Genomic DNA, 27,274 nt, shown 5'->3' on the forward strand with positions numbered 1-27,274 from the left:
AAGATGCATGGCATGGTCAGCCCCAGGTGAGCGACGGCACGAAGCGGTACCTGTCGGGGACGCTGCAGGTGCCCTGCTGGGGGGACGTGAAGGCGGGCGCTGTGGAAGGGCTGCTATTCACGTAGGCTGTGGGGGTATCGGGCCATGGAGAACACTAAGGATAGAAACAAAAATAAATTAACAGGAGGCTTTTAGAAGTGTATGGAAGAAATATTTTTGTAAGTCACTCTCTAGTCTGGCCAAACGCGAGGTTATAAAACACAAGACACCTGACACTCATCAAGCAACCTCACAGAAACATATCAAATTTACTTCTGTGTGGCTTTCCCTGCCACCTGCGTCTACACACGGATTCACCTCAGGGAAGACCTGAGTGATGAGAGCAGCAAAATGTATGCAGGCATTTTTAATGTATACTTCCAAGAACTTCCACTTCCCTGTTTATCAGCTCTGCAGCAGGTACCCAACAAGGTTTAGAACAGCAGAGGCAAGAATGGATTCACAAGTGACATCTGACACCTATGGTGACAGGGGCTCTGTCCCCCTAGCACTCCTCTGCCTTCTCGCCCAAGGAGCAGCCTGGCCAGTACCCACTTGCTTCCTTGATTCCTCTAAGATTAATAATCCCCAAGCAAGGTGAAGCAGGCCTAGCATCAACACACATCAACATGTACTGTGCTGCCCATGTCTCTCTACCTGTCTACACATGTTTAGTATTTACAGTTTCTGGAAGGGGCATGGTGATCTAGGGCATTTTTCAACCCCAGGTCCCATTCTGACCAAAGATAGAGCAAAGATACAAAGACGCATTGACTATTACAATCAGGAGAGGTGAAAAAGCTAAAGTCAAAAGCATGCTGAGCAGGCTGAGCAGGCCAGGGCAGCCAAGTACGAGCCTTTAAACCTGAGCTATGTATGGAGCGAGTCCATCTCACTCCCTGATATTCCACCTAGAATGAGTCCATGTGAGGACATCCTCGGTTCCAAGGCCCCCTTGAGAATCATTATTCTCCCATTTTACACAAAAAGTCGTCATACCTCACCATGGATGAGGGATAGAAGACCCTCCCCCAAACCAAGCACAAGACGATTAAAGACATTAGGATAAATAAAAAAGTATATGACTCTTGGGGCCCCTGGGTGGCTCAGTCGTTAAGCATCTGCCTTCGGCTCAGGTCATGATCCCAGGGTCCTGGGACCGAGCCCCGTGTCTGGCTCCTTGCTCAGCAGGGAGCCTGCTTCTCCCTCTGTCTGCCGCTCCCCCTCCTCTCTCTCTCTCTGACAAATAAATAAAATCTTAAAGAAAAAAAAAGTACATGACTCTAAAACAATTCTTCTGGTGGTGCCTGGGTGGCTCAGTCAGCTAAGCGTCTGCCTTTGGCTCAAGTGATGATCCCAGGAGCCTGGGATCGAGCCCCGCATGGGGCTCTCTGCTCAGCCAGGGGCCTGTTGCTTCTCCCTCTCCCTGCTGCTCCCCCGCTTGTGCGCACGCTCTGTCAAATAAATAAATAAAATCTTTAATAAATTTTTAAAAATTTAAAAAAATAAAACAATTCTTCTGTATGTCAGGCAGTTTTCAATTCCATGCCTTCAAAAACTTCAGGAGACCTGGTGTCAGCTGACACATACTGAAATAATCTACCTGTTCATACAAAAATAGGCCACTGGGATTTTGTGCAGATAACTCAAAAGGAATTTCAAGACCTGAATGACACTGCTCAAAGAAAAATAAGCACATCTAAACGAAGTTTCTCTTATCTATAAAAAAAATCTAGAGTTTGATTGCATTCTACCCTGTCTCATTCTTGATATATTTCCAGTAACATTTCTATTTTTACAATTAACAACTATTCATCAAAATGTGTATGATTTGTTGTTTTGATAAACTGGTACTAATCATAAGCAGTGTTCAATTTCTCGGGGTGCCTGGCTGGTTCAGTCAGTAGAGCATGTCACTCTTGATCTCGGGGTCAGGAAGTTCAAGCCCCACAATGGTCATAGAGTTTACTTTAAAAAAAAAAATTCTCAACTGACTTACAAGCCTTATGATCAGAGGAAATTTTAAATCTCAGTTTCTGTAAGTATGTCATAAAGAAGTAACTACGGTAATCATTTAAAGATTTTCAGGCAGGAGCACCTAAGTGGTTCAGTCAACTGACTGTGCATCTGACTCTTGGTTTCAGCTCAGGTCATGATCTCAGGGTTGTGAGACTGAGCCCCATGTCAGGCTCTGAGCTCAGCGGGGAGTCTGCTTCTCTCCCTCTCCCTCTCTCTCCCTCTGCCTCCTTACCCTGCTTTCCCGCGTGTGCGCGCACTCTCTCTCTCAAATAAATCAAACTTTAAAAACAAGATTTTCAGGCACAAAAGTATGCCATATTGGGAAGAAATTATTTATGGGGAGTGGAAGAGAAAACAGATCAAGAAGGAAGAGTGGGATAAAATTTCAGACTTAACTAAAGAGCTTCATCATGAACTTTTTAAATGAACAATACTGGGTATCAAACTGCTACGAACACACTTCCAAAAGTAGTATAATAGCTTTCTCTTAAATTATAACACAAATATTTATGGTGCCAGAAAATTGTCTTCTTTGCAACTGTTTAAATTTATGATGAAAACTTTCCTGTTAACCTGAAAACGTGCAAGGGAGTATATACTTTTTCAAAATTCTTTTGCATGTAGAAGGAGCTAAGAGACTGTGAAGCACTGAGGGCAGGAACTAGTCTCCCCGACGGTTATAGGTGCTTACAACATGTCTGACACCCATCAGAAGTAGGGACAGAAGGAAAATAAAATAGAAATCCCAGGATCTTAACATTCTTTACAACCACTCATTATGTTTCCCCTCAAAAAGTGGAAAAGTGACTACTACAGACTGTTTCAACTACTACCAAGTTTCAAAAAAACCCTCGAATCTAGCTGGACAGCACGGCTGACTCACTGCATGCACACCGGTTTCACTCTCAACAACTTTTACACACAACAGTGCCCCCTCCTTTTAACCTAGGGCCTCGTTTCTCTCTTCATCTTACAAAGTAGTACCTCTGCTGCTTGCGGCTCGTGCAGTCTGAGGAACCCGACCGGCAGATCTAGTAACTTCTGGCTGTCCCATGCTCATGATCAGCTCCACTACGTGAAAGAGGATTTTCCTGCTACACCATCCTCCCCAGATACAAAATATTACGACGTAGCCTAACATGCCCATCTAAGTAAGGTGAACCTTTTAGTATCCAGCCTCCCCACACCTGCTCTGTTCATCGCTGCCCACTGTCTGAGGACATGAAGCCATCCACAGCTTCAAGTGAGCACAGTAAGACGGGGGGGGCGGAGGGGGGACACCAAATGTACAGAACCTCCATAAACCCAACTATTTCATTTTTACAGAGCTCAACTCCTTTAACAGGAGAAAAGCAGGATTGCTAATTAATAGCTGACATCTAAAACTTGCCCAATAAATATGAAGCCAGACTCACTGAACACCAGGAAACCAGTGTTTGGAGAAAACTGTTCTGTTGGGAGGCCTCGGCTTTTTGAGAATAATGGGTGGCAGGGTCTCAAATGGCCAGGCTGCCTGCCACACTGCGGCCCGCCTGCCCATGTCTTATGGGTCCCTCTCCCAGTCTCAAGCCAGGAAGGCAAGGGCACAGGAGGAAGACTTGTACAATGTTTCTTCTACCTTGTCCTGCCTCCCTGTCTGGAAAGGTAAGCAGTGCTGGACTGCCTCTGGTCCTGAGCAGAGTCTGTAATTCATGATGCCGCCAGCACTACCTGGCTTGGATTTGTGTGGGCACAATTTTGGTGTACCGTGAACAAAGCCCCTTCCCCGGTAGCCTGGAAAATGCTGACCCACCTTAGACTGTAGACATTGGCAGTCCCGATGTGAGCCAGTAAAATACAGCTCAGAGACCAAGACCCCCAGATGCATTAAAGGGTTTGCTGGGTGGCAGCTCTTCAGAACCAACAGTAGGGCCTCTATTCAGTGTGGGACCGGTTCACACAACACCTTTTAACAGGTGAGCCTGACCTCCCTTCCTAATGAAAGCCAACTGTCACTATCCAACAACTATGAGAAACGCTGGCCTTTCTTTGTAGGCACTTGCAGAAATACAGGAAATGCTGCGGACTTTTTTTAAGGGATTAATCCGTACCTTGCTTTTTTAAACAGGTTTCAAAGAGTAGCTCTAACCACCCCCTTGAAGTAGCTTAACCCAACCAAACACAGCCCAGGGCAGCAAGAAACACACTCTAGGAAGATGTGAAATCCCAGGCCAGTGAACTGCTGACGTTTTGCATACTTTAGACTTGAGTTAAGAATTATTAATAATTTACCAACAATTCTACCATCTCCAGAATAGCTCTGGGCTATAACAGATTAATTTATGAATTATCAGAATTCATTCCTTTTAATTAGTTTCCAACAAGAAGTGAAAAGTGACTTGATTTACCAGGATCTCCCCAGAAAAGTTTACGTAGCTGTGAGTCTTCAGCTGGGAAATGAGATAGAGGATTAAAAACATAAAACTGGAGGGGGGCATTCCAGGGAAGGAGCATACAGTTGTTCCATACAACCTCTGACTCAAATTCAAAAAGCCCAGTTAAAGAAAACACATCATGTGTGCTCCCCATCCATCCAGATGACTACATTTTCAGGGTCATTGCATAAAGAAGCACTAAAATATTGTCACGCAATGCTTTAATTTGAAAATGAGGTTCTTGTGATAGTGTCTGTGACTTTCATAACACAGAGAATTACATACATGTGTGAGCGTGAAAATCCCATGTCTGGCACCTTGATAGTACAAACACTGCAATGAGATGAAGACAGTAGTGACTGATACATATGATGACAGTTACTTTTAAAAATTAGAGAATGCTCTGTGTTTACATTAACTGCGGGTACATGGTGATCTAAGTTTAAAGAACAGGATGAACCTTTGTGGACCGTTCGATAAAGAACTGGGTCATAATATAAGGATCTGCTGCACTGAAGCTGACAAAGCCAAACCCCTTCACTGCATGTTGGGGCAACTGGGTCCGAGGGTAGCAAGGTGCGCTATTCTGGCCTGAAGCAGAAGATCACGATGCAGGAGCCAAGAGGAAACACCGATGCAAAGATTTCTTTCTACCAGTGCTGCCAAACGGGCTTTTAAAAGCACAGACAGACGCACATTCTTATACTACATGCAGGGAAATGTGACACAAAGTATTGCATGTTAATGTCAAGCTTGCTGCCATCATTTCTCTAAATATCCATGAAAGTTTCTTATCAGTTATACAACATGAGAAAGCAAAACCTTTTTTAATTACACAAAAATAACTATTTTACTAAAGAAAGTATTTTCAATTAATTTCATTGCTCTTGAAGGAAGTGTGTGCGCAGAGGAGAGAGAGGGAGGGAGGGAGGAGAGGGAAGGAGACAGGGAGGGAACACATTTCTGAGTGTCGTTTTTCCCTCCAAAACCACCCAATATGGTCAACTTTGTTTTAAAGTGTTAGATTTAGGAAATTTTCCTCAGGGAGGAACAAACAGAAAGCAGGAAGTCTAAACAAAAGCAAATTAAATCAAGACAAGGACATCAAAAACAAATTTGGCTTTACTTTTCGGTGGAAGTTGATCCTATATCTAACACTGCACAAGGTTTCTTGCACAATGAAAAGAGAAGCAGAAGTCCCTTACACTGCCTCGCTTTGCCAGAGAATCACCGTAGTCTGCTGGCAAAGTCCGCTTGCTGGACTTTTTCTGCTCATGTTCAACTGCATCTTCAATTATAGGCTCAAGCCTCATCTGGACAAACACCAAAGATTGGGATCAATGTCTTTTCATTATACAAAGAAAGATCTAATACCCTGTTTTATGTCTCTGCAGTCCAATTAAACAAATGTATGACTAGCAGGATTCAAAGTTAAAGAAAATGCAAAACCCCAGCAGTGACAAAAATCAGACATTCTAGGCCCCGACTTAATCTCTTGACAACTTCAAGGTTTGTAAGGTCTGTTTCCGAGACCAGATTGGGATTTCAGCATCTTCATTCAAGACCCCACCCAGGAAACTAATCTATTAAATCCCCAAATTTAAAAAAAATCTTTCCCCCACAAATTTCACAAAGAATATTATGTCAATCTACCACCCAATCTTCCCCAACCCCTTTGTAGCAAAACTCCTCCTTAGAGAGAGTGCTAATATGCAAACAGCTGCTTCGCCTCAGAAACCGAAAACGCTATTATGCATTACCTCGGTGAGGATGGTGGTGTCGTAGGATGGCTGGTACTTTTCTTTCTCGTGAGCCGTTCTCTTCTCCATCTTCTCTCGGTCCGTTTTTTGTTTCCTGTCTGCACCTTTAGGCTTAAAAACAAAATAGATGATCTCTCCATCAGGCTGAAGATGGACAATTTACAAGCAAAACTGGGCCTTAGTTACTAAAAGCCTCATTTCTATCTCTTACCTTAAACACTTTGATTTGGCAGCTAGCCGAGTGGAGATGATCCGTGTACTCTCCGTTCTCATTCTGCTTAAAGGTGTCAACCTGAATCCTAAAAGGCACCCCCTTCTCACCTCCGTGCTTCCGGGGAGTAAACTCTGTGCTGATGCAGTGTACCTGGAAAAGAACTCAAGCTGAAAGGGACTCAAAGTACCGCCCACTGAGTCTCCTTCAATTTGGCTCCTTCTCAGGTGTTCTGCCACAGCCATAAATTCAGGATCCTTCCAAACTAACTCCTGAATATTAACCAGACGGCTGTCATGAATTCCTCTGTGTGGCTTTCCTTTCATAAATCCAACTGGGCCTTTCTGAACTTTCCGGCAATGAGCTCTTCCCCAGTCCAATGCCTCTCCTCTCACGCAGGACTTGTTCGGGTCACACGGACGTCTCCTACCTCCACACTGTGGACCGAATGATGCTCTCAGACCCAGCGTCCTTGGCCTTGCACGTGGCTCAGTCCACAGCAACCGACCCCTAACTGCCGAGAGCTTCTGTCACCTGCCCTCTTCTGTCACCACCTGGACTCTAGCCAGCCCACCAGGCTCCTGCTGTGACTACACACACTTATGAGACCGCCTGGGGGCCTGGGGGCGTGGCCACGACTCACCCTGCCCATATCGATCTGAACTCTTCTGTCAACCTTCAAAGTTGACCGAGGACAACGCTCATCTCCCACCACTTCCGCCCCTCTCCCGACATCAGCACAATGTCAACTAACAGGAACTGTGTCCCTAGTGACTCTTCGTTGGCGGGAGACAGTATTTGGTAAACCACAAAAAAACACAATACTAAAGATTCTTAAAAAATACATAAGTAAACAAATATTCTTTACAGTTCATACAAATCAGAGACTACTTAGGCTGATCAGCAATTAAGCAATCTCCCTTTCCACATAAACATTACCTACTAAGTAGTTTTAATTCCACCACTTATAAATCTAAATACACATTAATATTTCTAAAAAATCTCTTCTCTTAGAGATACAAACTGAGTATTTATGGGTGAAGTGAGATGCCTGGGAGTTGCTTTAAAGTATTCCATCAATAACGAAAACAGAGGAAACTACTAAATAACTGCTGAAGCCAGGTGATGGGTACATGGAAGATTCATCATTATTCTCTTACTTTTGTGGGGTTTGAAATTTTCAGTATTAGAAATGTCTTTAAATTATGCTAGAGAGAAAATCTTGAAACTGTACACTTTTTTTCAATCCCACCCTTTTATTCTACTTTATTTTTTTATGTAAACCCTACACCCAATGTGGAGCTTGAACTTACGACCCCGAGACCAAGATTCATATGTTCTACTGACTGAGCCAGCCAGGCGCCCCAATCCTACCCTTTTAAACAGGAGTTTTTATTCAAGAGAAATGCATCTTAAGAAAAACAGAAGTTTTGATTACTGTCACTAACCATGGTAAAAGTTAACATCTGAATAATGCTTTACATATCCGACTGTCTTTGTATATATATTAGCCTATAAATGACGGATTTCGTAAATTAACGGAATAGGTGGGGGATCCAACTTAACAGTATATATGTATGTAAATTAAAATATATATAAAATAGAAGACATTACAAGATAGCTTACAAATAAGCATTTAAAGAAGGTAACATCACTAGAAAAACAAACTGAGGGTTCTAGAGGGGAGGAGGGTGGGGGGATGGGTTAGCCTGGTGATGGGTATTCAAGGGGGCACGTTCCGCATGGAGCACTGGGTGTTATGCACAAACAATGAATCATGGAACACTACGTCAAAAACTAATGATGTAATATATGGTGATTAACATAACAATAAAAAATAAAGAAGGTAACATCATGTGTTAAGAATTTAATCTCATCCATGGCCTTTTAAATGACTAGGCTAGTATACTTCTAATAATGCAAAAACTCCAAACCTGAATGAAAGCAGATGTGCGCTTTGCAGGGTCCCACAGAAATTCAACTGCATTTAACTGGCTTGGATTTGTCCTTGTGTCAATTATTCCCACAGACATTGGAATATCTGTTATTTTAAAAAGAGTTACATAGAAACTCATTCACTATGAATAATTAAAAAAGCTTACAACTTATTATAATTATGTTCACATGCAATTATCTCACCTCCACGCAGAACCTTTTCTGTCAGTGTTTTCCCGGTCAGCGATGCTAACATTGAAACCCACCCAATGCTATCAGACTTTATCCCACCATGGTTTCTATTTCATTTTATTCAACATATGATGGATGGTGCCATTTGAGAATTAAATAAATTATTTCAAAACCCCAAATTCCTGGCTCACGTTCTTTTAGAGCCAAAAAACCACTTCATTTCTAAACTATAGAACAACTCAAGGCACACAGGATCTGCTAACACCAAAACTCTCTCCACACAATTATACACGGTGCCTTCCCTACCCACCAGGCACAGCTAAACAACTGCCTGAATCTCTCCAGAGTCTTCTGACAGCCACTTGTACCTAAATCGAGAAGTCTGTCTCCTGGACGATTCCACTTCCAGCCTTCAAGTTGCTGATGCTCTGTATATTGTAGCCGTCTGTCATGGAATACAACTCTTATGATGCTCTATGGAACAAGTGAGGAAAACGAGTACTTTTAAACTGGTCCAGCTAAAATGCATAAGCATTTTCACTTATGCATTAACCTATAATAGAAGAGCATACCAAAAAAAATTCTGCTTTACACATTTTCTAAGTGAACTGCTTTGTTCTTGGAGTATCTGGATAACTCAAATAAAAGGCACAAATAAAATGATTACTTAGGTAAAATTTTTATTTACAATCTGATACTGCAATTCAAAATTAAGGTACACGCCCATAAAATCTGTGAGCAAGAATTCTATTTCTATGAAGAAAACATCGGATGCACACAGGAATTACTAAAGTCAAAGAGTAGTATAAACAGAAACAGAGAAACCCAGGTACAGTGGTAAAATTGTTCATTTAAAATAAGTTAATAAGTGAACTTCTTTAAAGATCATCAAGGATGAATACTAACATACAGAAATGCTGAATCATTATATTGTATACCTGAAACTAATATAACACTGCATGTTAATTATACTTCAATGAAATTAAAAAATAAAGAGATAGTCAAGGAATAGGTGGGGGATCTACAAAATAAGACCCAGCAAAAACAAACAAACAAACAAAAAAAACCACATATGCAAAAGTCATTCTCTACTATTTCATTTACAATAGGTTATCTGAGGTAAGCAAGGGGGGGGGGGGGGGAAAACAACAACCCACAGGTAAACTTGATCCAAACACTACGGTTCCTAGGTAAGACTTTACTCCACAAACTCTGGGCCAGTTCTCGGCTCTCCACCCATCCCTCCTTTGCCTCCCACAGGTTTGGAGTGCCAACTATTGTTACATTCCAGGAAGAGGAAAACAGGTCATCCAAATGCCTTCAGATACCACATTTGCGCTAATTCGTGTTTGTGACACATTTTTAGGTAACTTTCTCATGATGCAATAAGATACTCATATTTCCAGTAGATGCTCTGGTATAAATAGGAAATAATTTATTACCAATACATATAAATATTACTTTAGTGCCCCTGTCTTCCCTACCCCCCCAGGTACTGTCCATAGCAGATAAATTTTGAAGCAAACTATTTAAAAGTAGCCGTATTTATTTTTTAAAGATTTTATTTATTTATTTGAGAGAGAGAGCAGAGCAGGGAGAAGAGGGAGAAGCAGGCTCCCTGTGAGCAGGGAGCCCAATGTGGGGCTCGATCCCTGGGCCCCGGAATCATGACCTCAGCTGAAGGCAGATGCCCAACAGACTGAGCCACCCAGAAGCCCCAAAGTGCCATATTTTTAATTTAAAATACAGTTGACCCTTGACAACATGGGGGTTAGGGGCGTTGAACCCTCCCAAAACTTAAGTACTTAATAGCCTACTGTTGACTAGACACTTTACCGATAACATCAACAACAGCCGAGGAACATACGTTTTATATGCTATATATATTATACTACATTCTTAAAGTAAGCTAGAGAAAAGATAACAGTTACAAAGAAAATCGTAAGAGAAAATACATTTAGAGTACTGTACTGTATTTACTGAAAAAAATCTGCCTGTAAATGAACCCACACCGTTCAAAGCTATGTTGTTCAAGGGTCAACTGTCGTTTAAAAAAGAGGCCAAGTCAGTCATCAGGACCAAAGTGGAAATCTACAAAGGCACGGATGCTGCTATATTCAAGCCCATCTGCCTTCCCCACCTGCACCCATGTCCACAGGGCCTGCCCCGGAGGTCCACTACACCCACTTCATGCCACTGCCTGCAGGCAGCAAAGCCCCACAGTGAAGGTGCACGGGCTGGGGGTGGCCCCTGGGTCACACTCACCAATACGCTGAACTCAGAATAAAGTGCAATAGAGAAATGACATGATTTTGATTCTTCCGTATTTAACTGAATCCACAAATTCAGATGAAAATAGCATGAGAATGTAGGTACCAGATTTGAGAGCTTTACTAAACGCCATTCTAGGAGGTCAGACTAAGTTCAGTAAGGAATATGAAAGGAGAACCATAATTAAGAAGTGGCAATATATAAAAGAAAACTTAAATGAAATTGGAAGGGAAAAACTCATGAACTCAGACACCCAGCAACAGATAAAGGGGCCCTGACAATAAGACAAATAGAACAAGCACCTCACTGAGTACAGGAAGCACTTTCAACGAGTTCCAAAGCACCCCTGCCAACCCACCCTTTGTTCTCCAAGACTCCCCCACAGTAGCAGAGTCAAAGACCGTGGGGCCAGGAATCAGACTTGGGGAGCTTCTAGGTAAAAAAGGACGTGATTTTTGGGAAATTCACTGTGTAGCCTGTGGCAGTGGCCGACTGTTGCTCTGCATCCCCTGCAGACTCTCGGGATCCAACCAGACGTTTTCTGCCACAGTCACCATGTATCGGGGACAAGCGGCTTATCAAGGAAAGATGAAACCGACTTAAGACCTTTTAAAAATTAACCTCTCCAATCCTGAAGCTAACTGTTTAGGGAAACTGATGCTTTCAAAATAAGTACCCTTGTCTAGGCAGAATATGCTACTTTAATGTCAACAAAACCTCTACTTTGCACTTATAGGAGGATGGTTTCTTTACTAGCAACAGTTCACTATCTCATAATGAAGAGTCATTTTTTGCCTTCACTTCTTGCGTTAATTGTGTATATTAAATGTTCTTACATATTTTAATTTGGAACGAAATTCCAGGAAGCTGAACTTAAAGCAGTCATGTACCAACATAACTAATCCTGCCATTCCAACTTAATCTGACAGATATTTTTAACTAGCTTACCAAAAGTATTTTAAACATTAAGTCTCCTCTATCAGACTGGTCCTTTCTAAATCTTACCACCTATTCACAGTGAACCGCCCCAGATTGATCTTCACTGATAAATGACAAACGGCTTCAAAAGTGACTTTCTCCAGTGCTTTGATGCAAACTTAATTTTGGCATTGGATCCACATGCCAAAGTGTGTTTTATTTTCCTCAGGATGCTGAAAAGCTATGAATGATGAGCTTAGTTAAAATTACTGTTTAAAAGAGGAATTAAAATTATGAGTTAGTAAATTCTGTAGTCCAGCCAAAAAAAAAATGGAAAAGGAAAAAGAAAAAGAAAAAAACAAGCACAAGGGGGAACAGATAAAACAAGACTGGCAAACTGAGGACAGCTGTGGCCGCTGGTGGGCGAGCTTAGCCTGTGCACCCATGACACACATGTGAAATTTATGAGAAACCACCACATGATAAACACATGTGGATGCACCATACCATTCCACCTCTGGGTATGTTTGAATTTTACCAGATAAGTAGTTTTTCAGTAGTATTCTAATATTTTTGGATCCAGTTTTAAGGCTCTCAATACAGGGCACATAATAATGCCTTACTCCATTTTACAGACAAATCTATAATTTAAACAATTTTTCTACACTTCTACACGGATTAAAAAAAAAACAAAACAGCATCTCACAGCCACCAAATGTATATGTAACTTTCATAGGGACAGAAGAGTTCACCCACATCTTCCCTTAAAATACACTTTCACTGGTTGGATTTTAACTGGGTATGAGACAAATGGTAGATCTGCTGAAGGTGAGCCAGGGTGCCCAATGGCCTGACAATAAGCCAGCTTGGGACCAGGGCATTCCGAGAGAATCTTGGAAATTCCTAAGCTTCCTACACACTGGAAAATGAGAGCTGTTAAGTCTGGCTCCTCCACCAGCCGTCGCTATTTGTCATAAAAGCCCAGCAGAGAACAGCCAATCCAAGTAGGGCTTGCTCACTCTGAATGATGATGGCTTTTTAAAATGGTGAGCCCAGGGGCACCTGGGTGGCTCAGTTGGTTAAGCGACTGCCTTCGGCTCAGGTTATGATCCTGGAGTCCTGGGATCAAGCCCCACATCGGGCTCCCTGCTCAGCGGGGAATCTGCTTCTCCTTCTGACCCTCCCCCCTCTCGTGTTCTCTCTCTCATTCTCTCTCTCTCAAATAAATAAAATAAAATCTTTAAAAAAATAAATAAATAGGGTGCCTGGGTGACTCAATTGGTTAAGCGACTGCCTTCGGCTCAGGTCATGATCCTGGAGTCCCGGGATTGAGTCCCACGTCGGGCTCCTTGCTCAGCAGGGAGTCTGCTTCTCTCTCTGACCCTCTTCCCTCTCGTGCTCTCTATCTCTCATTCTCTCTCTCTCTCAAATAAATAAATACAATCTTTAAAAAATAATAAATAAATAAAATAAAATAAAATGGTGAGCCCAATCAGTATGCACTATGGTCAGAATGCCAATAGGAGGGAATGAAAAAAATAAGACCATCTTTTACCCTCCAGGGAAATGACCAAATCCACTAATTGAGCATAGACACAACAGACTCAGAGTACAAATGGCAAATAACCTCTCTCCCTCTGTTCCAGGTAAGATATGAGCCCCGGGGGGCGCCTGGGTGGCTCAGTCCTTAAGTGTCTGCCTTCGGCTCAGGTCATGATCCCAGGGTCCTGGGATCGAGCCCCGCATCCGGTTCCCTGCTCCGCGGGAAGTCTGCTTCTCCCTCTCCCGCTCCCCCTGCTTGTGCTCCCTCTCTCACTTTGTCTCTGTCAAATAAATAAAATCTTAAAAAAAAAAGATAGGAGCCCCGGGAGTCAGAAAGAGAAGTCTGGGAGTTCATCCAAGTTGGCAAGATATTAATCGGTGGGGTGCGGACCCCCATCTTTCCCTCAACCTCCCATAGGAGTGGGGACTTCCTGCCCCCAGGAGTGGGAGGAACACTAAAACATCCCAAAGACTCTCAAGGCCTCTGTGTGCTGGGCAACTGGCTTTCCCAGACAAGCCAAATTTGTTAGCCTTAATATTAGTATCCATTCCCCCTGTGAAGGCTGTCTTTCCCCACACTCACCCTCTAAAAAGGCAGATCCACAGAGGGGAGTCTTTCCAATGGAATGCCTCTCCATACTGAGTGCCCAGGCCCCTATATGCCTCTCTGTGGGAAGATGGAAGCATCAAGAGAACTCATGCCTGCTTCTCTCTTGCTAACACTTATGGACAGATGAAGTTCTGCCTTCCTCCAATTAAGCTTCTTCCAGAAGTCTTGCCCTGTAATACTGTGGATTTATAATACACCGTGGTGTGTGACAGGTAGAGGCTAGAGGACCCACTCTGCATGACAATGGAGGGGACAGAGATAGTTCTGAAGATATATCCTAAGAGGGATGAGCTACACTTGGAATGACTGCCTTCATTCAGATACACATCAGTAGAGTGAACAGAGACTTCAAATTTTACTTAGACAAATTGAAGAGGTGAAATAAAACGGTTTTAAAAAATTTCATATTAACACTTACATTTCTCCCCATACAATCTTTGACTTTTAAAGAGAAACTTAAAAGTCTTCATTGTGGTGGTAGGTTTTCTCCCCACAGCCACAACTACGGTACCTTAGTTTCCAAAGGGCTTTCACATTTATTTCACCCAAAAACTGCTATCATTTCTGTTTTACAGATAAGTAAACAAAGTAGAGCTCAAAAAGTTAGGAGTTTCAATATAGCCATTACTTCTTAAAGTGAAATTAAATGATTTTTAAATAACTCTTGTGCAAAAGAACCCCAAAGTTTTACAGCAGAACTGCTACTTTTTTCAATCATTGTAGTATCTGTTAGCAATTAAGATGGCTCATCCTTACCTTTACCAATTTTCCAGTGATCTCAGGCATATCTCCCATTTTCCGATTATCCAGCATCCGAATTTCGTAAGACTGACCTATTTTAAAGAAATTACTGAATGTAAAGAAACTGTGTATCACCAACAATCCATATAAAGAACATGACTCTGTTTAACATAAAAATTCAATGGTCTCTCAGGGTGCCTGGGTGGCTTGGTAGGTTGAGCGAAGGACTCTTGATTTCAGCTCAGGTCATGATCTTGGGGTCGTGGGATGGAGCCCTGCATCGGGCTCTGTGCTCAGTGTGGGGTCTACTTGGGATTCTCTTTCCCTCCCCCTCTACTCCTCCCCCTCCCAACTTGTGTGTGGGTGTGTGTGTACACGCATGAGCACATAAGAGTTTGCTCTCTCTCTCTCAAGTAAATAAAATCTTTAAAAGAAAAAATTCAACTGTCTCTCAACTAGAGAAGCAAATTCAGGTTGATCTTTCTCTTCCCTGCAAACAACACCATCCTCTCCTTCTTGCACAATTACAGAAGACTGAAGAGTTTCTCTCCCCATTTATTTTCATTTGCTATACTCCCACACACTAAATTTTTATCATGCATACATGCATAATCCAAGACCAAATTTTTATCAGTTTTATTGAGATATGACTTACCATAAAATTCATCCTTTTATTTTTTTAAAAAAGATTTTATTGATTTACTTGACAGAGAGAGAGAGAGACAGCGAGAGAGGGAACACAAGCAGGCGGAGTGGGAGAGGGAGAAGCAGGCCTCCCATCGAGCAAGGAGCCCAATGCGGGGCTTGATCCCAGGACCCTGAGATCATGACCCAAGCTGAAGGCAGTTGCTTAACCGAGCCACCCAGATGCCCCCACCCTTTTAAAAAAAAATGTACAATTAACTAGTTTTTAGTATATTCAGAATTGTGTAACCATCACACTACCAATTTTAGAGCATTTTCATCATCCACAAAAGAAAATCCTACCCCTCAGCAGTCACTTTCCATCCTTGCCCACCCCAGCCCCTAGAAACCCTCATCAATCTACTTTCTGTATCTAGGGATTTGCCTACTTCACACACTTGATACAAATGGAATCACACAAACTGACTTCTTTTACTAAGCATGTTTTTTCAAGTTTCTCACATGTTGTAGCAGGGCAGATCTCCCTTTTTTGTGCTCTATCACACTTTGCAGAAATTCTGATTTTTTATAATTGAAGGTTTGTGACAATGCTGCATCAAACAAGTTTATCGGGGCGCCCTTCTTCCAACAGCATCCGCTCACTTTGTGTCTCTGCATCACATTTTGTGATTCTCACAATATTTTGAACTTTTTCATTATTGTATTTGTTATGGTGAACTGTGATCAGTCATTATAGCTCACTTTTTAGGAATAAAGTATTTTTTATTTTATTTATTTATTTGAAAGAGAGAGCATGAGAGGGAAGAGGGTCAGAGGGAGAAGCAGACTCCCCGCTGAGCAGGGAGCCCGATGTGGGACTCGATCCTGGGACTCCAGGATCATGACCTGAACCGAAGGCAGTCACTTAACCAACTGAGCCACTCAGGAGCCCCTGGAATCAAGTATTTTTTAATTAAAAATGTTCGGGCATCTGGGTGGCTCAGTTGGTTAAGCATCTACCTTCGGCTCAGGTCGTGATCCCAGGGTCCTGGGATTCAGCCCCATGTCAGGCTCCCTGCTCAGTGGGGAGCATGCTCCTCCCTCTCCCACTCCCCCGATTGTGCTCTGTCAAATAAATAAATAAAACCTTAAAAAAAAAAAAGGTATATACATGTTTTCTCAGACATTAATGCTACCCCACACTTAACAAACTCAGCATGGTGTCAAGATAACTTTTATATGCACTGAGAACCCAAAAAACTCATTTGACTCACTTTGCTGCAACATTTACTTTATTGTGAAGGTCTGGAACAGAACCTGCATGTCCAAGGTGTGCCTGTACTACATTCCTTTCTATTGCAAATATTATTTCACTGCACAAACATACCACATTTTGTTCATCCATTCATCAGTTGACGGACATCTGGGTTGTTTCTCCTGCATGGCTGTTATGAGTAGTGATACTATGAACATTTGTGTACTGCATTTTGTGTGAACCAAGACCAAATTTTAATGCCAGAGCCTTCTTCCTTGTGACCAATGAACCTAACTCACATTCTCTCACTGCTCAGTTAAGTGTCCATAAGAAAACACAAACAGATATTCACACACCAACTTTATAATTAGGAAAATAAGCTGCTTCCAAAAGTTAAGAATGTACTCCAAACCCACCAAAAATGATTTTGGATTATCTGTCATTAAGTAATAAAGACAGTATACTTTGTATGGAGAAAATCAACAGTAATTAAGGAGTTCTTCTAGTACTATATGAAGTTGGGGATCTTCATGGTCTAGTCCACACTCCAATGGGGCTTACCCCCTATAAAAACATACAAAGGGTACTAGATCATACAGTCACAAAACACAACCAAATCACTCCAAAGCTGGTGAAAGAAAACCATTATATATTGTATGTTACTAAGGAAGAGTCCTTAAGTCATTCAATGAATTGAGAGAGATACAACTAAATAGTACTATGGCAAAAGACATTTTCAAAAAGTTGAATTTGCAGCATACTTAACAAAGGATCTAAACTCAGAAAATAAGAAATTTCAAAATAAAGCATATAAAATAGGCATTTTTTAAAACTACACCATCATACACTTAAAATTACACTCAACCTCACAAAAATTTAGGCAATAAAAATTAAAATGTCTGTGACTAACTATCAGATCAACAAAAAATGTTTAATTAAAAACCAAGTGGGTGAGGATGGGGGAGAAATAAGCACATAAAATGTGGGAGGAATATGAACTGATAAAAGTCTTTCTGAAAACCAACCTGGCTACCCCTGTTGAGTTAAACACTGTATTCTTTGACTCAGGGATTCTGACTAGTCATTACAAACAGGAAAAATGCAGAAGGGGCAATATCTGCAACTCACATTAGACACAAAGGGTTATGCTCCCTAATACAAACAACTTCTACAAAATCACCAATGTCCAACATCCCTACAAGAAAAAAATGAACAAATGACATGAACAGGTGGTTCACAAAAGAAGGAAATGCCAACAGTTCTTAAACATATTAAAAGACATCCAATCTCCACCAGAGATACGCAAATTAAAATCACATTGAAATCAATTCTCGCTTATCAGGTTAGCATAAATCCCTCAGTCTGAAACAGTCGCTCAAAAACGGACAGCAGGAGTGGAGATGGTAAGAAACTGCCACTCCGGAGATTATTTTGAAGGGAGAGCCTAAGCATTTGCTGGTGTATTAGATGTACAGTGTAAGAGAAAAAAAAAAAAAAGAGTTGAGGATGATTCCAAATTTTTGGCCACAGAAGGTACTAAACATGAGGAAGACCACCAAGAGTAGATTTGGGGGAGAAAATCAAAAGTGCAATTGAATACATTAAGTCTGAGATAACTACTGGCCATCCAAATTGATAATCAGGTTGATTTACAAATCTGGAGCTAAGAGGAAGAAATCCCATTTGGAGATACTAACAGAGGGCTTTTCAGGGTTACAGCTGTTAGGTAAAGCTACTTAAAGACAAGATCATCTGAAGAGTGAGTGTAGAAAAAGAGCGAGGGTCAAGACACTTCCCTGGGATAGACAGTAACCCAAAGAAAAGCAGCCAGTGAGATGGAAAGTGAAAGAGGTGCATAGCAACCTGCCCAGAACAAAGAGAAAACCTGTCCTCCCAGGATTATCTTATGACCCTCAAAATCTCAAAATTCTCAGGATTGAAAAAATCAAATAAAGGACAAAACCTCAATGTTCCTGTCTTCCTTTGTATCATTTTTCCCAGTCAACCTAACAAGGATACTTCTGTGCTCAATATAAAGTTCAGTCTGTTTCCACAAACACATCTCAAGATCTGTTGCTCCTATATTAAAGCACTGCAGACTTTCATTCTTCTAAAATCAATTTTTTTTTTTAAAGGCTCCATAACACTTGTTATTCTTCAAATGGTTTCTCTAGGGGCACCTGGCTAGCTCAATCAGTGGACCGTGCGACTCTTGATCTTGGGGTTGTGAGTTCAAGCCCCGTGTTGGGTGTAAAGACTGTTTAAAAATAAAATCTTTAGGGGCACCTGGGTGGCTCAGTTAGTTAAGCATCTGACTTCGGCTCAGGTCGTGATCTCAGGGTCCTGGGATTGAGCCCCGTGTCGGACGCCCTGCTCATCGAGGAGTCTGCTTCTCCCTCTCCCTCTGTCCCTCCCCCTGCTTGTGCTCTCTAATAAAAAAAATAAAAGAGTATAACACACTTTCCAACAAACGTGGCAAACTTCCTGAGTCATTACACAGGTATGGAGTCCCAGGTTGGGTCCTAGCCATTTGTAAAAACTACTCATCCAGCAGCAACAGGAAACTGTTGGTCTAAATAGTTGGTCTCCCAGTAGAGTCAGAAACCAATAAGCTACTTAGTTATAAATGACAGTAACAGCAGCAAGGTTCATATGCCTCCTGTGTGCTGTCTAGCTTCTAAGTATATTATACACATTAATTCAATTTAATTCTCAACTACCTTATGTGGAGAGTATTAAATTAAGGAACTTGCCTAGGCTAGCAAGAGATGGAATGGGATCCACACACATGCAGCCCCGTTCCAGAGACTGCAGACTCACCATGGCCCTTCTCCACTTCCCACCTCACCACATGCAGAAAGACACAAGATACATTTAAATCACTGCCCACTGTAACTAGGTGACACATTTAAAAGAAACCAAAAGGTATGTGAAGAATGTGCTTAAGGACATCTAACAGGCAACAGAGGTGTTTATATCCTAGCATTGCTGTTTCATCGGCAACCACGTATGACTTACTACAGAGATGCTGGGTTTAAGTTCTTTTTTACATTTCATCCTTTAGTGACAAGACCATCACATTCGCCACAACCACGCTTAAGCACACGACTCACCCATCACATGAACAAGTAAGTTTACTAGAATAAATTCGATAAAATATCAATGATATAAATTTTTGTTATACAAAGACTGTCCTAAAACATGATTAGAATCTTCTTAGGTATTTTAAAATGGTTCTAATTCAGTGGCTGCCTGAGGCAAGCAGAACTCAATAACTGGGAGCTAGGGAAAGAAGACTTTTTATTGTATACCCTTTCATACCTTGTGAATTTTGTACTACATATATAAATCATCTACTTAAACTGTTAAATTTTAAATGTTGCCAATTAACTAAAAACTTAGAAAACACTGGAACTATTCCGGTAAAGAGAGTTGGTAGTTAAGAAAACTAGATTTAGAATCAGAAAACTCTTAAATCTTTATCCGTAGGGGCGCCTGGGTGGCTCAGTTGGTTAAGCAACTGCCTTCGGCTCAGGTCATGATCCCAGGGTCCTGGGATTGAGCCCCGCATCGGGCTCCCCGCTCGGCAGGAAGCCTGCTTCTCCCTTTCCCACTCCCCCTGCTTGTGTTCCCTCTCTCACTGTCTCTCTCTCTCTGTCAAATAAATAAATAAATAAAATATTTAAAAAAAAAAAAATCTTTATCTGTAAAAAGTATGGCATGGTCCATAATCCAAATAGATAACTGTAGGAGTAATTACTCCCTCTGAAGTTTTCATATAATCATAACATGGAGAGAACTGTGCTTTCATTAATCATCACCATTATTTCCAATTTTCCTCTCATGTACTAGAATGAATGCAGATAAACTCACATGTGAGTTAAAAAAGAATAAACTTGTACTGACAATGACACCTTCAAGTACGCTGTCTAATCCCTTCTTACAGAGTTTTTATGTCCTTTTTTGATACACAATGCAACATTGCCATGTTAAGTCATTTTCCTTGGTGGAACTGACGAATTCATCTGAATGCAAGAAAATGGATTCACAAGCCTTAAAAGTGAGTGCCAATCTGATTCCTAAAAACACAGGCAGTAAATTATGTCAATACTTAGTCAAACCATCAATACTAAAATGGTGTCACCAAGGCAGACTTCACAAGAACTTCCATGACAATGTCACTCCAGCTGAAAAAATATTCACAGGGTTTTACTGGATTCCAGATAAAATTAATCAAGTCTCATTATTATTTTCCATACCTAACCCCAATTCTCTTTATACTATATATTGCAGGAAAAGGTTTCTATAAAAAAATATCAAAACTGCACATGCACTACTGAGAATATTTCCTTTGAAATGCGAGCCCCATCATCTAAAAGGACTTTGCTGAGCCTAGACCTCTGTTTGCTTCCGCAGCTCAAAAGAGATGGGGTGAAAGACACTCAGCCACACCTCTCCCCAAGCCAAACCTTGCCTGGCTCTGTAAAGAGCTATGGATCCTCTCCTTAGAAACATACACATTTATAAAAAATTGAAAACAATCTTAGGGGATTCATGAAAAACATGGGTCCAGAACCTTTTGTCAAAGTGATAAATGCTAGGAGACAAGTCTGTGAAAGAACTATACACATTGTAATACTCATATATTAAAGGTTTTACAATTCTTTTAAAAGGTATGTAAAATAATCCCTTTATGATTACTCTAATGTGTTTTTTTAATAGTTATTCAAATGGTATTTTTTTTAAAGATTTATTTATTTGAGAGAGAGAGAAAGAGAGCACACGCATGCATGCGCTCAAGCAAGGGAAGGGGGAGAGGGACAGGGAGAGAAGCAGACTCCTCCGAGTGGGGAGCCCAACACATGGCCTGATCTCACAACCCTGAGACTATGACCTGAGCCAGAATCAAGAGTTGAACACTTAACCAACTGAGCCACCCACACACTCCATTATTCATGTTTTTTTTTAAAAGATTTATTTGAGAGAGCGCGCGCACACACACGCGAGAGAGAACACGAGCAGGGGGGAGGGGCAGAAGGAGAGGGAGAAGCAGACTCCCTGCCGAGTAGGGAGCCTGATACGAGACTCAATCCCAGGACCCTGGGATCATGACTTGAGCCAAAGTCAGATGCTTAACCAACTGAGCCACCCAGACACCCCTATTCATATGTTTTTAAAAAATATTTCTACATACGCAATTCACTTTTCCACTTTTTTCTTAAAAGATGAAGAAATTAAGATATATTCTACAGCCACAAAAAGATTCATCATTAATACTACAGTGAGCAAGGGCCCCTGGGTGGCTCAGTTCATTGGTGATGCCTTCAGCTCAGGTCATGTTCCTGGGGCCCTGGGATCAAGCCCTACGTTGGGTTCCCAGCTTGACGCGGAGTCTACTTGTCCCTCTCCCTTTGCCCCCCCCACCATGCTCGTGCTCTCTCTGTGAAATAAATAAAATCTTTATTTTTATTTTTATTTTTTTTTTTAAAGATTTTTATTTATTTATTGAGAGAGAGAGAGAATGGTAGAGAGAGAGCATGAGAGGGAGGAAGGTCAGAGGGAGAAGCAGACTCCCTACCAAGCAGGGAGCCCGATGCGGGACTCGATCCCGGGACTCCAGGATCATGACCTGAGCCGAAGGCAGTCGCTTAACCAACTGAGCCACCCAGGCGCCCTAAATAAAATCTTTAAAAAAAAATAGTGCAGTGAGCAGAGTCAAGTGCAATAAATCACTTGTACTTATACTAGTTATAGTCAAGCTGGAGTAAAATCTGGGAGGGGAGTACAAGGGAGCCTGCTGGGGTGCTGGAAATACTGGACACAGACAGTAGTTTCAAGGGAATAATATATATAAAAATTCACTGAGTTAGACACTTAAGATTTGCTTTTTCTCAAATCTAAGCTTGGCCAAATTCACATTGAGCAAGTTAATCAACTGCTCTCAGCTTGTTTTATAAATTTGAAAATGGATATTTTTTAAGTAAGCTTGAACTCATGACCCTGAGATCAAGAGTCACATGTTTGACCTCAGGGGCGCCTGGGTAGCTTAGTTGTTAAGAGTCCAACTCTTGATTTTGGCTCAGGTCATAATCTCAGGGTCGTGAGACTGAGCCCCACGTAGGGCTCTGTGCTGGACATGGAGCCTGCTTAGGATTCTTTCTCTCCGTCTTCCCCCACTTCACACTCTCTCTCTGAAAAAGATAAAAGAAAAAAAAAAGTCGCATATTCTACCAACTAAGCCAGTCAGGTACCCCTAAAATGGATTAATAAAACTTCCCCTAGAGTTACTGTGGGATCTATATAATACATGTATAGTACTTAGTACAAGGCTTCATACATAGTAAGCAATCAGTGAATGTCAATCTAATATATCATTACTACAGATGGTGGATTGCAACTTTTATCAACACGAGATATCTTTTTCCAGTTTAATAATAACAGTGATAAATTACGGATATTTCCCCAGGCCAACAGATAGACACATCCAATGCATTCCCTTAAACAAGGGTGTGTGTGTGTACACTCATTCGTATGCAAATAACAGAACTTACTCAACTATTCCCCAAGTAAGAGAAATACAGGTCATTTCCTTGTCATTAGAAATAAAGCTACAGTGAGTATCCATGCCCCTACATGGTTACTTCTGATATTTTTACAACTAAAAAGATTTCTTGCCATATGAACTCAAGGTACTTTCTTTCTTTTTTTTTTTTTTTTTAAGATCTTATTTATTTGAGAGAGAGCATAAGCGGGGAAAGGAGCAGACTCTCCGCTGAGCAGGGAGCCTAACTTGGGGATCAATCCCGGGGCCCTGAGATCATGACCAGAGCCGAAGGCAGACCCGTAACTAATGAGCTACCCAGGTGCCCCTTTAAAGTACTTTCAAATAGGACACTTAAGGGACACCTGGGTGGCTCAGTTGGTTAAGCATCTGCCATCGGCTCAGGTCATGATCCCAGGGTCCTGGGATGGAGTCCTTCACTGGGCTCCCTCTCCCTCTGCCCCTCCCCCCTCCACTCATGTTCTCTCTAGCTTGCTCTCTCTCTCAAAAAAAAAAAAAAAAAAGGACACTTAGTCTCAAACAACCAAACAATTTTAACAACAGTTAGGGTACTGTACAGGTACTATGGTAGAATAACCTGGGGTAAAAACCTCACAGAGCCTACATTTATATATCAAATGAAAAGCTACAGTAAGTTATTCTTCCACATTTCAGAACACTAATCGTAATAGTCTAAAATCCATAGCTCTTTCCAAACGTTCGAGAAATTAAAGATTTTATTTAATGACAGAAAAATAATTACAATATGCTCTTTTTTTTTTTTTTTTTTAGTGTGGATGCTCCAGTGGCTTTATTATCTCCTTTCTGCGGGTGGCAGTACCTTGTAGCTAGAGAGCTGGGAAGGAACCAGGAAGTGGTGGTCTCAGTATGGGTCATTAAAGGGGTACAGAGGGTGCTCTGCATCTCTCGGGAACCCTCTTACCATCCACTGTGAGCATGGGCACAATGTATCCCCAATTTTTATTCAGGGCATCTAGTTGCTTCATCTCATCTGGGCTAAAGGTAAAGTCAAACACCTGGATATTCTGGAGGATACGTGAAGGGGTGATACTCTTGGGAATGCAGATCACTTTCCGCTGGACCTGCCACCTGAGCAGGATCTGAGCTGGAGACTGGCCATACTTTTCAGCCAGGGCCAGGACCACTGGCTCCTCAAGTAGGACTGGTTCATCAGGATCACGCCAAGCTCGATCAGAGGAGCCCAGAGGGCTATAAGTGGTCACCTCCAGGCCGTGAGCTTGGCAGTGAGCAATGAGCTCCTTCTGAGCCAAGTATGGGTGACATTCCACCTGCAGGACAGCTGGGTGCACAGAGGCCACACGGAGCACATCATCAATCTGCCAACTGCTGAAGTTGGACAGGCCCAGTGCCCGTACCAGCCCCTTAGCCACCAGTGCCTCCAGAGCTTTCCAGGTCTCCTTCTAGTGGGTAGAGTCATAGCGGATAGTCCCATCGGCATTCTTAGGGAAAGGGTTGTCTCCCCGCTCAAAGGCATAAGTCCAGTGCATCAGGTACAGGTCCAAATACTCCAGCTGGAGGTCAGCCAGTGTCTTCCGGAGGGCAGGCTCCACATCCTCGGGATGGTGTTTAGTGTTCCACAGCTTAGAAGTCACGAACAGCTCCTATCGAAGCACCACCTTGCCGGGTCCCACGTTCTCCTTCAGGGCCTCCCTGATCTCAGTCTCATTGCCATAGATAGCAGCATAGTCAATGTGGCAGTAGCCTACACTCAGGGCATGCCTAACAGCTGCTTTCACCTGGCCAGGATCGCTCTTCCAGGTGCCCAGCCCAATCAGGGGCATCTTCTGCCCAGTATGCAGGAGGACACATGAAGCCGCCATTGTACAATATGCTCTTAAATGAACAAATATTAATTCTAATTTTGTTGAAATAAAGTAGATAGACATAAATTAGTTATCTCGGTGAGATGCAACCACAATTTCCAGCTTTACCTCTTGACTTATTTCTCAATCTTTCTACAGTGAGAGGATGTACTATTTTTGTAAGAATAAAAGTTCTGATTTTGTTTAAAAATAAGAGTGCAACATGCTTTCGGTATATGTAGCCAGCAAATTCATAGCTGTGTAACAAAGTACTTTTGTTTAATTTGGTTAGTCACACTGGCCTATGCCCAAACTGCTAAGAGAACCTCAAAAAAATCCCTTACAATTTCCAACAGTAAATTCTATCCCCACATCTCTATTTTCCACTCTGCCTGCTCTCACTTTCATATCTCCAAAACAGCATATTCTCATAAAATGCGGACAAGATACGAGTAGACAAAATCTGACACAGTCTATTTTAGCCACAGACTCCATCTTGGTGCAGCTTGTCTATTTTCAGCACAAACCTGCTTCAGGCCTGAGACCCAGGTTCCTTGATTCAGTCTCAAGTTCCATATTGAAACCAGTGTTCCTAAAAATAACTGACATCCTTTCCTACTTGCTCCTCCTTTGGATTTTGTCTGAAAAACCCTGTAATAAATCTTATTGCACGGACCCTCTTTATGCAAATCAGTTTTCACAAACTATTACTTTGTTGGCTAATAGTAAATGCCTATGATTTTTGTTAACTAAAGTTGTCAAATTTAAGAAAAATAATCTGATTTTAAATTATTACCCATAAACTAGGCTGCAATGCCAAAACGCTTTAGCTATGTGTCAATTCTTACATCAGAGCATGACACAGCCATACTCACCTTGGTTCAAGTAAGTGAGAGTCTCATCGTGCAGCTTCACTGCTGGCGAGGTGGCAGCACACATCACATATTGAAAGGGTGGGTGTTTAGTCTCACCGTCCAATGGAAGGCTGGAATCTTCCTGCTTAAAAATGGGCAATGCCAAGACATCGCTGAAAGGCAAAAGAATCAACACTGACCTTGAGTTTAAAATATTTAAAAGCATATAAAAACACGTAAAGGCGGTTTTAAAATGTAAGCTTGGGGTGCCTGGCTAGCTCAGTTGGTGGAGTGTGCAACTCTTGATCTCAGGGTTGTGAGTTTGAGCCCCACATTGGGTGTAATTGGGTGTAATGATTATTTTAAAAAATATGAAATTTTTATAAAAAAATAAGTAAAAATAAAACTTAAGCTCAAAAATGTCATGTAAAATAAAAGAACTATTCATGTATTTGGCTCCCCAAAAGATAGTATTAATAACCCATGTCTCTAGTTGTGGGTATGGGGAGAAGGGGGAGCAGCTATGATGAGGCAAATAAAATAAAAAGTATTTCATAGTTAAAGTCCATGCTACTGATTTAGCAAGAGATCTAATAATATATATGCTACTTCTTTAAACTCCATATCATTTCTATTTTAAAAAGAGCAAGTTGGGCGCCTGGGTGGCTCAGTCGGTTAGGCGTCTGCCTTTAACTCAGGTCATGATCCCAGGGTCCTGGGATGGAGTTCCCCACTGGGTTCCCTGCGGAAGAAGCGGGGAGTCTGCTTCTTCCTCTGACCCTCCCCCCCTCATGCTCTCTCTCTCTCTCTGAAATTTTTTAAAAAAATCTTAAAGAGCAAGAGTGCATAGCTACCTGTTTTGAAAGGTCGGTCTAGAGGTACCATAAAATCACAGAGCAGCATTTGATTAAAATGGTACACTACAAAATGTGCCCTGCAAGGCCTGGCAAACGCTGAGAGCATAAAGCTTCATGCTTAGTCTAAGACAATGGCTTCTTCTGAGAAGCGAACAGCAGCAGTAGAAACAGCTGCTATTTTTCCCCCCAAGAATAACTTGGGGCATTGATTGGAAGGGACATGGGTGGGGGGAGGCCTTCTGGGGTACGGTCTATATTCTCTGTTAACCCAAACACACACAGATGTATTATTTTGTTTTGTTACAAGAACAGCTGAGAATATAATTTACATTCCATAAAAATTCACCCTTTTAAAGTGTGCAATTCAATGGGTTTTGGTATTATTAACAGAGTTGTGCAGTTATCACAACTCTCTAATCCCAGAACATTTTCATCATCTCAAAAGGAAATCTCACACCCGTTAGCAGTCATTCCCCAGCCTTATCTCCTGACGCTACCCCTAGTCTTGGCAGTGATCTACTTTGTCTCTATGCATTTACCTATTCTGAACATTTAATGCAGAAGAATCACATGGCCTTCTTTTACTTAATGTTTTCAACGTCCACCCCTGCTGAGCATGTATCAGCACTTCATCACTCCTTTTTGGG

General features: G+C 41.7%; 1 protein-coding gene and 1 pseudogene across 5 annotated transcripts in view; both read right to left on the reverse strand.

Annotated features, from left to right (window-relative positions):
* UBP1 (upstream binding protein 1) overlaps positions 1 to 27,274 on the reverse strand; it is a 55,561-nt gene that overhangs the window by 14,060 nt on the left and 14,227 nt on the right. For 3 of the 5 annotated variants that reach the window (XM_025884803.2, XM_025884817.2, XM_025884836.2), the window contains exons 2-9: positions 25,792 to 25,943; positions 14,668 to 14,744; positions 8,939 to 9,044; positions 8,378 to 8,484; positions 6,444 to 6,596; positions 6,233 to 6,343; positions 5,678 to 5,785; positions 51 to 154 (exon numbers count right to left, since the gene is read on the reverse strand). In XM_025884803.2, coding sequence (XP_025740588.1) covers positions 51 to 154; positions 5,678 to 5,785; positions 6,233 to 6,343; positions 6,444 to 6,596; positions 8,378 to 8,484; positions 8,939 to 9,044; positions 14,668 to 14,744; positions 25,792 to 25,943 — 918 coding nt within the window. The remainder of the gene's footprint in view (positions 1 to 50; positions 155 to 5,677; positions 5,786 to 6,232; positions 6,344 to 6,443; positions 6,597 to 8,377; positions 8,485 to 8,938; positions 9,045 to 14,667; positions 14,745 to 25,791; positions 25,944 to 27,274) is intronic. The other 2 variants (XM_025884810.2, XM_025884827.2) reach the window with 1 other exon arrangement.
* Positions 23,624 to 24,934, reverse strand: LOC112833627 (aldo-keto reductase family 1 member A1 pseudogene; annotated as a pseudogene).

Source organism: Callorhinus ursinus, unplaced genomic scaffold (genome assembly GCF_003265705.2).
Source record: "Callorhinus ursinus isolate GAN/ISIS: 27379988/994484 unplaced genomic scaffold, GSC_fseal_2.0 scaffold1, whole genome shotgun sequence".
Taxonomy (NCBI): Eukaryota; Metazoa; Chordata; class Mammalia; order Carnivora; family Otariidae; genus Callorhinus; species Callorhinus ursinus.